General features: G+C 45.5%; 2 protein-coding genes across 2 annotated transcripts in view; one reads left to right on the top strand and one right to left on the bottom strand.

Moving 5' to 3' along the window:
- Window positions 1–1,832: 1,832 nt before the first annotated feature.
- BLOC1S6 (biogenesis of lysosomal organelles complex 1 subunit 6) lies at window positions 1,833–11,766 on the bottom strand. The gene is made up of 5 exons (XM_075345826.1): window positions 11,472–11,766; window positions 8,988–9,132; window positions 5,588–5,675; window positions 4,608–4,694; window positions 1,833–2,715 (listed from the first exon to the last, which is right to left on the bottom strand). Exons 1-5 carry the CDS (start codon window positions 11,545–11,547, stop codon window positions 2,596–2,598), a joined length of 516 nt encoding a protein of 171 aa, XP_075201941.1. The 5' UTR covers window positions 11,548–11,766; the 3' UTR covers window positions 1,833–2,595.
- A 77-nt stretch (window positions 11,767–11,843) lies between these two features.
- SLC30A4 (solute carrier family 30 member 4) overlaps window positions 11,844–12,546 on the top strand; it is a 33,413-nt gene continuing 32,710 nt past the window's right edge. The window contains exon 1 of the mRNA XM_075345825.1: window positions 11,844–12,318. Within this exon, the coding sequence (XP_075201940.1) occupies window positions 11,964–12,318 (355 nt within the window). The 5' untranslated portion in view covers window positions 11,844–11,963. The remainder of the gene's footprint in view (window positions 12,319–12,546) is intronic.

Here is a 12,546-nt window from a genome sequence, read left to right as displayed (position 1 = left end):
TGGACAAAAACCTCTGAACAAACAGGAGGGTTTGAAATGCACCATTTGAATTTTGGTAAAGCTGAAATAGATTGCAAGCACCATGTTGCATTTTCAGGGCCCCTAGGGTACCTATACAGCAGAAATCCTCCACAAGTGACCCCAATTTGGAAACTAGACCCCTCAAGGGTTTTATTCAGAGGTATAATGAGCATTTTGAACCCTCGGGGGAATCACAAAGATGTTGCTCTAGCAGCAAATTTCTCACTTTTAGGCTATGTGCCCACGATCCCTTACATAGTCTAAGCTTGCACCCTTTAGTGACTTTCATGTGGCACTAAAGGGTGCCTAGACTTGTATTAAACCAAAAAATAAAGAATAAAAAAAAAAAAAAAAACGTGGGGTCCCCCTATTTTTGATAGAGAGCTCAGGTAAAGCAGATGGCTGCAGCCTGCAAACCACAGCTGGCAGCTTCACCTTGGTTGCTGATCCAATTTGGAGAGCACCCCAGGCTCTTTTTTTTTATAATTATTTATAAATAATAATAAAAAAAAACAGAGGCCCCCCCCCAAATTGGATCACCAGCTAAGGTAAAGCGGATAGCTGTGGTCTGGTATTCTCAGGGTGGGAAGGTCCATAGTTATTGGCCCTTCCCAGCCTAAAAATAGCAGGCCGCAGCCGCCCCAGAAGTGGCGCATTCTTTAGATGCGCCAATCCTGGTGCTTTCCCCCAGCTCATCCCGTTGCCCTGGTGCGGTGGCAAACGAGGTAATATATGGGGTTGATACCAGCTGTGTAATGTCACCTGGCATCAAGCCCTGGGGTCTGTCATGGCGTCTATCAGATACCCGACACCACACACCCAGTCAATAATTAAAAAAAAAAAAGAGACAACAAAAAAAAATTATTTGAAAAAAAACAAAAAACTCCCCAACACATTCCCTCTTTCACCAATTTATTAAAAAAAACAAAAACAAATCTGGTCCGCTGTAATCCATTTTGGAGGTCCCACGACGACTCTGTGTTCCAGGATATGGGGATACGCTCAGGGAACGTATCCATCATTTTCTGGAAGTGCAGGCACTCTATGTGAGGAGTGTGAGTGCAGTGATACTGCACTCACACTCCCCAGCACGCTCCCCGGGTCCACAGCACAGCAGTGTAAACCTGCAGCAATCTGTGTCCCTGCGTGCAGAGAGCCGGCTGACAGCCGCTCTGCACATGCGTCCAGCATTTCCCTGAAGACAAGGAGAATGAGGGGCGTGGGGGACCGAAGCTGCAGGAGGTAACAAGGGAGAACGGCGGAGACCGGGGTGACAGCCTGACAGGAGGTGACCAGGGAGGAACTTTCTGTGCCATCTGACTTGTCAGATGGCACAGAAATCAAAGAAAAAGGATCAATGCGGCGGGACATGACTCGTGCGGCAGCGGACATTTTAGATTGTTGGAAGGGGGACGGGGATCGGAGGGGTGAGGAGATTTTGGCCACACCGGGGACCGGGGGAGGACTTTCATCTTCTATCTGACATATTTGATCATGCCAGATGGGAGAAGAATCATTTTTTTACCGGCGTGACATTAACTTTCACGTCGTCGCTGTTACACGGTTTGTAACGGCGATCACGTGAATGGGGACTGGAAAACCGACCCTGATCGTGATCTCCAGGGTCTCAGCTACCCCCGGTAACTGAAATCCCGGAGATTTTCTAACTCTGGGGGGCGCCATACCTTTTTTTCCGACCGCCGTTAAAAAGCGGCAGATCGGAAGAAGTACCCTTAATTACCGCCGTTAAAAGGCGTATCGGCGGTCATTAAGGGGTTAATACAGAAGAAACGTTTGTAAACAGAGAAGGATACTTTTACGCAACATTTATTTCAGACACTAAAATAGATTATTCTCTATTCACCAGACAGATATAGTTGGTATAATCTACATAGTTCGTCTTTGGGAAATATTTTGCCAACTAGTGTTCAAGCAGAGCAACTTCTGCTCGGTGTTTGGGCAGCGTCTGGGTATAAATCAGATCATATGAAATTAAAATTTAGTTCTTGATCTCACCAGAGATATTAATTGCCTGGAGGGTAGAACATAGTTAAATATATATATATATAAAAAAAAAAAAAAAAAGTTTTTCGTATTAAGTGGGACATTTTATTCCTTTACGCGACTATGTACTGGGTACTTTAACACAAGTTCTCCTCTGAATACATTGGCCAGTGAGGAGGTGATAAGCAGACATCTGAAAAGTAGTCTATGGTCAGAAAAAAAACCATGAGCAATGTCGTCACATGCAGATAGTCTAATTGAATCTGTACCTATGTAAATTTACATTCTGGAGAACATGCGACTGCAAAAATAGCCTTTTCATTAATAACTTTATATTACAGAGAGGTAAAGTCTAGCTGGCCTCTATGCAGTGCAGCCTAGGCAAGCAAGAAAAAAAAAAAGGACATGGGAAAAGAAAGGTAAGAAAAACAAAAAGGTCTAAAATCGTATGTTCTTCATCTTTAAAGACAATATAACACAGTAGAAGCCGTCTTCCTTCTTCTGAAGAGTCAGTAAAGTCTCCTGAAGTGGATGGGATGTGGTTGAACAGAAGGAAGCGTACCAGACATATTATGTCCTTTTTGCTGGTTTTGCCGTTAACTGTTTCTCTCTCTCCAGTTCCCGTTCTCTCTGTTGTTCTTGTTTTAGGTTTTCCTCCTGCTTCTTCTGCTGGAGCTTCAACGCTCGCTTCTGTAAAAAAGTATAAACATCATCAGTATCATGACCCTTGACCCTCTTAGGCTGTATGCGTACAATGAGTTTTCGATGCCACGGAAAAGCATCAAAAACGCAGGTAGTCCATAAAGCAAAACTGTTTCACTGCATATGGGAATGCCCACAGGTGAGGGGGTATGGGAGGAAGCGGTGGTGTACATATTGAGGATTTGGAAAGTAGTTATACCCGTCATAGAAGCCCTTAGGGAAACTGACAGAGCAAGTGCTCACATTCCAGATGTCATACACGTAGTATTGCTTGTACTCACGAAATGCCTACTTAGGAATTGGCTGATAAGACAGACTCCGAGAAATACAGAAATAGTTGATACCCTAAATGCAATAATTATGTACGACAAACTAGATTTGGAGAAACATAAGGAGAAGTCCACTAAAAGTTTCTTAAAAAAAGGAGAACATTTATTGAGCAAAGCTTCACACAGACGGAAATCACCCAGTTAATTAAAGCATTTGAACACACGTCTTGGTATTGTGTGGAAGACATTGCAGGGACACTAGGGACACTGAAGATGGGGAGCATCCAAAGGACCAACTGAATTGAACAAATATGTTAGTTTGTTAAGTTAAAGGAAATTATTGTTAAGATAATTCTATGGAGATGAAATTGTTGCGACAATGAAAAAGAAAATGATGTAACAGAAGCATTGTACGATCCGGAGAAATTTTATGGAATGTAACAACATGTGCTTGCTGACATCAAATAAAATAGGTTTAAAAAAACAAAAAAAACGCAGGTAATCCGCACGTAAGTATAGCAATAACGTTTTATCAAAGCCAAAGGCCAGGAAGTATCAAAAACAAAGCAGCTTTGTTGAAAACATGACATATCAAAAGAGACAACAAACGCAGAGTGAAAAAAACCTTTTTTTTTGGGATAAGTTTCAGTAAACCATTCATTTTTTGAATTCCCTGATGTCTGGATACAAGAGTCCAGTGGGCGGACCCGCCAACTGGACTCATTCCTATAAACCCCAGAGATTTCAATTAACAAAGGAGTTATACTGAATCTTTTCCAACAAACCTATATATCATTCTGCTGACCTTTCTCTATACCTGTTGTCCACAGATCAGAGTGCACACATGTGACCGATTCCCTATAAGAGGGTTGTGCCATGAAGATAACACATTTCCATATGCTGTTTGGGTCACCCCTCTATGAGTGTAAATAGGGAGCCAATATGTAAGATTAGCTCCTGCACTGGCTGACTTGCTCTGCCTATGTAGCTGAAACATCCTAATGTGATATTACATTTCCCAGCTGAAATAATTGCACACTGTGTGCCAGCTCCCGACTTCCCTAAATTCAGCACACCTGAGACAATAAAAAGTGATCTCTGGGGTGAGACACCTTCTTTTAAGAAGGTGTTTCCAAAACAATGCCTACTACAAAACAATGTATGCAAATTCTTATTGGCATCGATTGCACCGGGAATGAAGGGCAGGTGCCTTGGTTTGTTGTCAAACTGCACCACACCCAAAAGCATCTCAAAGTTTTGGCTGACTGTTTCATGAAACCTTTATTTATCCCCCATTTCCTTGATATGGCTGTATTGTCATTGTAAATAAGCCTTAGTACCTTGTCCCCCCCCCCGACCAATCTCATTGTAGATTGTAAGCTCTTATGAGCAGGGTTGTCTTTTTTGCTCTAATTATTGTATTTTCTATAAGTGTTACTTATTTGTATATGAACCTCCTGAATTGTAAAGCGCTGCGGTACATATTGGTGCTATAGAAATCAGGATTTATTATTATATATTATTCTACTGAATGCTTGAGTTTATGAAAAAGCTTTAGGATTCATTTGGTTTCATAAATATTATAATAAAGTGTTACAAAGCAGGACTTACTTTTAATTTGGAGGTCTTTTCATGCAGCAAAATCATTTCCTTCCTAATATTCACCAACTTGTTGTGGTAATACTTCGCTTCGGAGAACTAGACAAAATATATAAGGAAACTAGATATTCAGACAAAAAAAGTGAAAAATATGCAACTTTGTAATATATCTCATCAGAGAAATCGGATTTTCTCCTCCTGGACTGATCATTCACCTTCAATTAATGGGTAAAATCTGTATTCTCCCACTACTGAGGAAGATAACACTTAGTGCTCATAAAGTTCTATGCAGAGGGAGCACGAACCATGATCTCCTAACTCAGCAGAAGGAAGATGGTATATGTCCAAAGCGAACACAGGATAAGGTGTGTGTGTGTGTGTGTGTGTGTGTGTGTGTGTGTGTGTGTGTGTGTGTGTGTGTGTGTGTGTGTCCTGAACGATTCAAGCCTCTGCTAATTTCAGAACTTGGACATGCCAGTATTCATATGATTTACTAATCTGGAAGGTCACCTGAGACTGACTGCAATAAGATCACTTAAGTCCTGTTCACACTACTATCAGGGCTTGACCAACCTACCATGTATTCCACTAATTTCCATCTTGGTTTCTGTGCCTTTGATTGCAATAAAATTGCTGCAAACATTTTTTTTGCTTTCAAAAACATTGAAACGGAAAAAAAACCCAACAACTTTAATGTGAAGTTACTGGGTTAGGCCTAGTGCACATACTTAGTATTTGGTGAGTTTTTTTACCTCAGTATTTATTGCCAAAACCAGGAGTGGGTAAAAACACAGAAGTGGTGACGTGTTTCTATTATACTTTCCTCTGACTGTAGCCAAAACAGGAGTGGAACAAATACTGAGGTAAAAATCTCCCCAAATACTGAACGTGTGCACATGATCTTAAGATCAGAGGAAAACCTCTGCGGAGACTATTGCTGAACTGTACCTCTATTTCCACATGCACTTTAAAAGCATTTACATGAGACTTACCAGAGCGTTGATATCAAGAATTGAGTTACATTCTCTAAATTTGGAAATCTCTTGATCAAGCGTGTCTAATAAAACCACTTGATTTTGCCTGCAACAACAGATACAGATCATTGTTAAATGCTGAAATTATGGAATATTATAACATCGTACAGCCATTCCTAAACTTTGCCTTAGGCCCCCTTCCCACGTCCGTGAAAATCACGCACGTGTCAAAGGTGCGTATTGCCCTCCGTATGCCGTGTTTATGGCACATGTGTGTTCTCCGTGTGTCATCCGTGATAACACAGAAAGAACAGGAACTTTCTGCTCACCTGTCCCTGGCGTTGCTGTCCGTGGTGCTGATCTGCGGTCTCCCGCCCTGCCAACTCCCCGCTACTGCTGATTCCGCCCGAAGTGGAGTAAATATTCAGGAGCATAACGAGCGGGGTCGGAAGCAAGTAACAGCAGCGGCAGAGACAGCAGTGCTGGAGAAAGTGAGTATAGAAATTCTTTTTACTTCACAGACACGTGTGTTTTCTCCGGTGCGTGTCACATGGATCACATTCGTGCAGTCTGTGTGCGGTCCGTGTGACACCCGTGATGCCGGAGAAAAACAGACATGTCTACGTGTGGAGCACACGTATGCTCCACACGGACACTCTGTCCATGGCAAAACACGCACGTGAGCGCAGACCCATTGATTTTAATGGGTCTACGTGTGCCCGTGTCTCAGTCACGTGAGGAAACGGACCAAACACGTGCCGGAGACACGGACGTGTAAAGGAGGCATAAGGTTTAGTTTTAGTGATGTGATGTTAATTAAAGGGGTAGCCCAGTGAGTTATTCATGGATAGGTGATATCTCACTGACCAGTAGGGGTTCAGCCGCTGTGACCTGCACCAACAGGCAGAATGGGTAATTTTTATCCCCAAAAGGGAAAATTTTATCCAAGTTAAACACTGGAGGCACAGGTCGGATACTCATTCAATCTCTATGATACTGTGTCATGCCCTGACCCGTGAGACAGACTCCTACTGAAAGGGGTGGGGGGGCAGAGCATGAGGCTCTGTACAGTCTGCCCATCCCGCTGTTCTTCCTTCCATACAGGGTACTCACTCGGATCGCAATCCTGGATCCTCCTCCAGCTGCCTGTGGTCTGCTCGTCCAGAAACATGCATGCACTTAACAGGCCTTCCAGGACCTTCCTGTGACTTAAAGGGCCAGTACTCCTTAACCTGGAAGTGCTTCTCAGTCTATTGCAAAGAGGCACTGAATATATAAGACAGCCTTGCCCAACCCCCCCCCCCCTTTCTGGGATGTGCCTGAGCATCGTCTTCTTGTCAGGTCCCTGTTCCCTGCCTTGTTGTTTAACCTTGCTCCTGTTCCCAATCTCTGTAGCTTGCCTCCACTCAGAGCTGGCTGTGCCTGTCTGCTGCTCCAGTCCATACCTAAGTCCTTGCGCTCCACAGAGTCCATACCTGTCGGGCCGTGACAACTCCGCTTCAGCCCACTGGATCGGATCAAGAGGAGGTCCTTACAGAGTCGCTTGTGTCAACATCCTTCCTACTACTGGATGAAGGCCTGGCTCGGTGTTACCAACTACCTCCACTTTAGACCGGACTCCACTGGTGCTCAGGTCATACCTGCTGTGCATTGCCACTCGGCCATATCTACTGGTATTCGGACCATTCCTGTGCAGACTGTACCTGCACTCTGGACTCTACCATAGGACCCTGTGCTGGTCATGCTCTGATCATTAAAGTCCTTTCCTTCCCTCCAGCTTTGTCCAAGTATATCTCTGGGGTCAGCTGCCAAAGTCCTCTGTGGTCCTGTGGGTTCACTACCGTGCTCCCCCGTGGGTAGAGCAACAGACTGCTGGAAAAAGTGGAGAGCAGCCCAATATGGCGTGAGTGTAACATGCAGAGAGCAGCAGTTTAACATGTACTACCACTCCATAGGGATAAAAGTTTCCCATTCTGCTGTTCAGTGCAGGGCTCAGTGGTCGGACCTCCACCGATCATCACGTTATTATCTATACTTTGGATGTGTGATAACTTGTTTTCACTGGACATCCTATTTAATAATCTAGTTCCAAGTGTAAACATCAACATTATTTTAGGTATAAGCCCATGGCCTATCTATTTGATGGATACATGTAGAAAAATCTTCTGCTAGCAACCTGTGTGCAGAAATTCTCCCACCTGTTTTTTTTTTATTTTGTGCAATTTGTAAAAAAGCTGCATATGGCACGTAGAACAATAAACATCTCCTTTAGGCCAGGGTCACACTAAAATACAGAATCGGTTGCGATATGCTAGTGACACTCGACTCAGACTCAGCTGCCTGTGTGATCCAAGTGTTAGTCTACTGCGTTCCTATTCTCTTGCATGCGAGGATCGGATCACAGGTGAGAAGGAGAGATTAATCTCTCCATTGCCTGTCTCTGCATACATTGCACTGCACTCTGATGTCATCAGTGTAGTCCAATGTTTCACATGCACTCATGGACTTGTATGGGCGAAAGTGATCTGAGACACTGTGCCAAAAGGCCTCCTTTAAACGTTCAGGTAAAAAACCCTAAAGTTTAGCATGGTCCATGGTGTAGATACGCATGTCCGTATGTGTGTCATCTGTTTGACATCCAGTAGCAAACGAACAGCATGAACTTGTATACTTACCTGGACAGCATGAACTTGTATACTTACCTGGACAGCATGAACTTGTATACTTACCTGTCTCCAGGCTGCAGTCTGTGCAGAGAATATTAATGAGCATGATGAGCGTGACAAGTGTGACAGCAACACCGGAGACAGGCAACTATAAAAATACATCTATTTCTCTGTGACATGTTTCCTCTGGTACAGGTTACACTGATGTCACATGGATCACATCAGTGTGCAGTCTGTGTGACTTCTGTGCTGCTAACAGAAAACGAACATGTTGCCGCGTGGAACACATGGACACGCGTGTGCTCTCCACAGACACTGAGTCGGTGTCAAAATACAGATGTGTCTACTGTGTCAGTGTCTCGGGTATGTGTGAAAACAGACGTCACTCGTACCGGAGACATGAATGTGTGAAGGAGGCCTAACACCGCATGCTGTCATTTTTTTTTGCCTCAGTCGGTTTACAGCTGAAGAAAAAAAATCACAGATCTGACCTGCAACAATGAAAAACATTGGCCCAAGTGCAAAGCAAGATTTTGTCACATTGCACTCATCTGATTTATATATTCGTGTGAGCCCTTACAGGTTGGCGTAAGCAGCTGAGTGAGTTTTCCTAATGGAGGTTAGAGACTAGAAGTCCTAGATGGGTTTATGGCAATCTGAATTATTGGGCTGCAGACTGCTACAGCCAAAACTGAACTAGTCTGTAGCTGTTCCCCACCTAAGAGGACTACGGCAGACTCCTTCATACATACGTGAGTTCCTGTAAGGCAAACTTTGAGTTTTGAAGATTGGGCAAGTAGTGAGAAATGAGCCCTTCACTCAGCTGTTCCACAGCGCTCGAGTCCAGAGAAGACAGATCATCCGGTAATCCTTCATCAATGACCTCCATACTGTCTCCTACAGACATTGAGAGAAGAGAACATCACCAACCATTATTTCGGTGTTCACACCACTCTGTAAGCACATTATGTACAAACAATACAGATCAGACCTTACTGATAAGAAGAATCACTTCTCAGAGGTGATCAGATGCTGTAAAGTCCTTTCTAAAGGCCCAGTCACACACAACGACTTACCAGCGATCCCGACAACGATGCAACCTGATAGGGATCGCAGGTAAGTCGCTGGTAGGTCGCAGGTGAGATGTCACACAGTCAGATCTTACCAGCGATGCAGGAACAATACAGGTCGCAGTAGCGACCTGTATAACGATCTCAGCAGTCACTGGGACTGTCACACAGTGTCAAACACAGCGATGGGTCCTGCCCAGCAGGACATCGCCTTTGAAGAAAATGGCCTGGACCATTCTGCGTCAACTAGAGATCTCACAGCAGGGTCCTGATTGCTGGTAGATGTCACACATAACAAGATCGCTAACGGGATCACTACTGCGTCACAGAAACCGTGACTCAACAGCGATCTCGTTATGTGTGACAGTACCTTAAGCCTCCTGCGATATTTACTTTCTTAACAGAAATATTTTAAACTTATTTTAATCTTATAGGGAGTATGGGATAGAAAAAAGAAGAAAATTGGGAGATTATTACGCTTAGCATGGATGGGCAGTACAGACATCACTGGTCTGCTAGGGCCTAGTAGAAAGTTTAGGTGGTCCCTAATGTGGTTCTCTGTAGCTGTGATCAGCTGGCGTGGTCTATAAGCCGTCATACGGAGGCCGCAATTTGGTGTAACACGGATCTGTAAACCACTGCAGGTGAAGGGAAGTTACTTATGGAAAACCTGTGTCATGTCCGGCATAGACCTGGATGTTTTTTTTCCTCAAAAAAGAAAGAACAAAATTCCAACAATTTTTACACTAACTGCAATGTGACTGCATGTGATTATGGTTAAAGGGATTAATTACTTAGACAACAAATCCTTAAGTGCTGTAGTCTCCCAAATAAAATAAAAAAAAGCCTTATACTCGCCTCCTGAGGAGACGCCATTGCAGACAGGCCAGGAGCAGAATTCAAGGTGCTTGGGTGTCACTATCACGTGAGAGCTCCTGGGACGCTTCGTACATGTAGGATTAGACGTGGAGGTTTGGGGGGAGGAGCGAGAACTGCAAGTGATCGATCTAGAAGTGTCCCACGAGCGCTGGGAGACCGAGAGAGATCATTGCTATAGCGGCGCTGCTGCAGGAGGCGAATATATATATTTTTATATTACTCAAGGGATTACAGCATTTAAGATGGACCTGTCCAAGTACTGCACAATCCCTTTTAAGTTGATCAATCTCCAAATTCTGCAATACACACTGCGTATATTATTAATGGGGTTGTCCAAGTTTGGCACAAAGGTTTACAGTCACTATATGTGACTACAGACTTGTGAATCCTCACGGCACTCAAATCACACACTTTCAGTATTGTCGGATGCCGGCGCCGGACGGTCATGTGATCACAAGTATACAATATGCATACGCCTGCCACATTTTGACTAGACCTGCACGGCCTGACTCAGTACAAGTGAGCTGAGCAAGGCCGTGCACGTCTAGTTGGAATGTGGTTGGTAGTATCAAATCAAATATTGTGGTCACATGACTGCCCAGCACTGCCAAATTCTGAGTGTGCTGTGAGGATTCACAAGTCAGATGGAGTGACTGCAGACTTTTGTACCAAACCTGGACAACCCCTTTAAGTATATCTCTTCTATCTGATGAGGCTGGTGTACTTATGCTGACGATATGTCAGAATGGCTGTACAATCATCGCCCATTAGGCCTATTGACCACTCCCTTAAGGAATAATTAGACTCTTCACCCATTTCCTTCTGTATTATACAACCATTCTGACATTAATTTTCAAAGTAAACACACCAGACTCATCAGGCCAAAAATAGCTATTTAATAATATAAGGTCTGTTTAGGAAATCTATGGACAGATCCGCTAAATTGTTTCGGCAGTAAAATGACTACTCCTCCGCGGTGACAAAGGGGCGATTATGTAGGACGGCATAACCTGCTCTCCCATGTGACGGCGGTCAGATCTCCTCCATTACATTGCGCAGCTCACAGCCCCTACTGCAATGGTCTTCAGCCTCTGAGTCTACAGCTTTTCAAAGACTACAACTCCCATCATGCCTTTACATTCTGCAGATGTCTGGGAATGATGGGAGTCTGTATTCTGCAGCATATTGGGCAGCCCTCCTGTGATGGAGGGGTCTTATGTGATCCCCCAGCCTATGTCCTGCCAATGGTGACTCCTGTGCACTGTGTGACCCCCCCCACACACCTACCTGCTGCCACATGGCGCCCCCTGGAGGATGTGCTGCCCTCCAGCACCTCACCGTCCCTCTTCTCTCCTTCCTCCATGAATCCAGCCTTGGAGAGGACACATACAGCTGATCTGCCTGTGACACGTGATCCGGGACCCGGAAATGGCGGGTTACTTACTCCTAAGACTATTGTTCTTGTGAGGCTGCTTTCAATAAAGCTTGGACAAAAAAAAAAGAAACCAAGATCTATCCCGCTCTTCCACCAATACACAGCACGGTGTGCGCGTCCCCGTCACGTGTCTCTGCTTATAGCGCGCACACGAGAAGGAAATAAACCCCACCTGTGAGCGGTGCGCGTTCCCGCGAGTCATCTGACCTCCTCCCAGGAGGGAGGAGCTACCAGGAGGTCATGTGACAGCTTGTTTAGAGCAGAAACCCGGAAGTGGCAGTGTCAGGCACGTCAGGGAGAGAGCGGACGGATCTCCGCTGTGTGGGTGCTGCAGCCCGGCTGCCATGTGGCGGCCTCACGCCTGGTGGAGCGCGGTACGTGTGAAGCTCCGCAGAGGGGACCAGCCCCCGTACCTCAGCGATGACGCCGGCTTTGACTACCCGGATGAGGTGGCGGCGGAGGACGAGCTCCCGCGCTTCAACAAGCTGCGGGTGCTGGTGGCGGATGATGCCCCAGCGATAAATGGCGGCCCCCCGAGCCCGTCCTCGGATGACGACTCCCTGCTGGAAAGAGAGACCCGAGCGGAACCGTGCGAGAGCTGCCACCAGCAGCGGGAGAGGGCGAGGCAGCGCCGGGTGAAGAGGAGGCTGGGACTGGCGGCCGTGCTCTACCTGCTCTTCATGGTGGCCGAGCTGATCGGTGAGTGTGGGCAGGGGGACTAGAGCTCCCACCATCCTCTGTGTCATGTGGCCGTGTGGGTACATTGGATGTCAGGAGTTTCCATCACACTGGGAGGAATGCAGAGTCCCCCTATAGTCATCCCGTGGAGAGTGCAGAGTCCCCCCATAGTCATCCCGTGGAGAGTGCAGAGTCCCCCTATAGTCATCCCGTGGAGAGTGCAGAGTCCCCCTATAGTCATCCCGTGGA

This window comes from Anomaloglossus baeobatrachus, chromosome 4 (genome assembly GCF_048569485.1).
Source record: "Anomaloglossus baeobatrachus isolate aAnoBae1 chromosome 4, aAnoBae1.hap1, whole genome shotgun sequence".
In the NCBI taxonomy this organism is placed as follows: domain Eukaryota; kingdom Metazoa; phylum Chordata; class Amphibia; order Anura; family Aromobatidae; genus Anomaloglossus; species Anomaloglossus baeobatrachus.
Note: the sequence above shows the minus strand (reverse complement) of the source record. Positions and strands in the feature narration are given on the sequence as shown.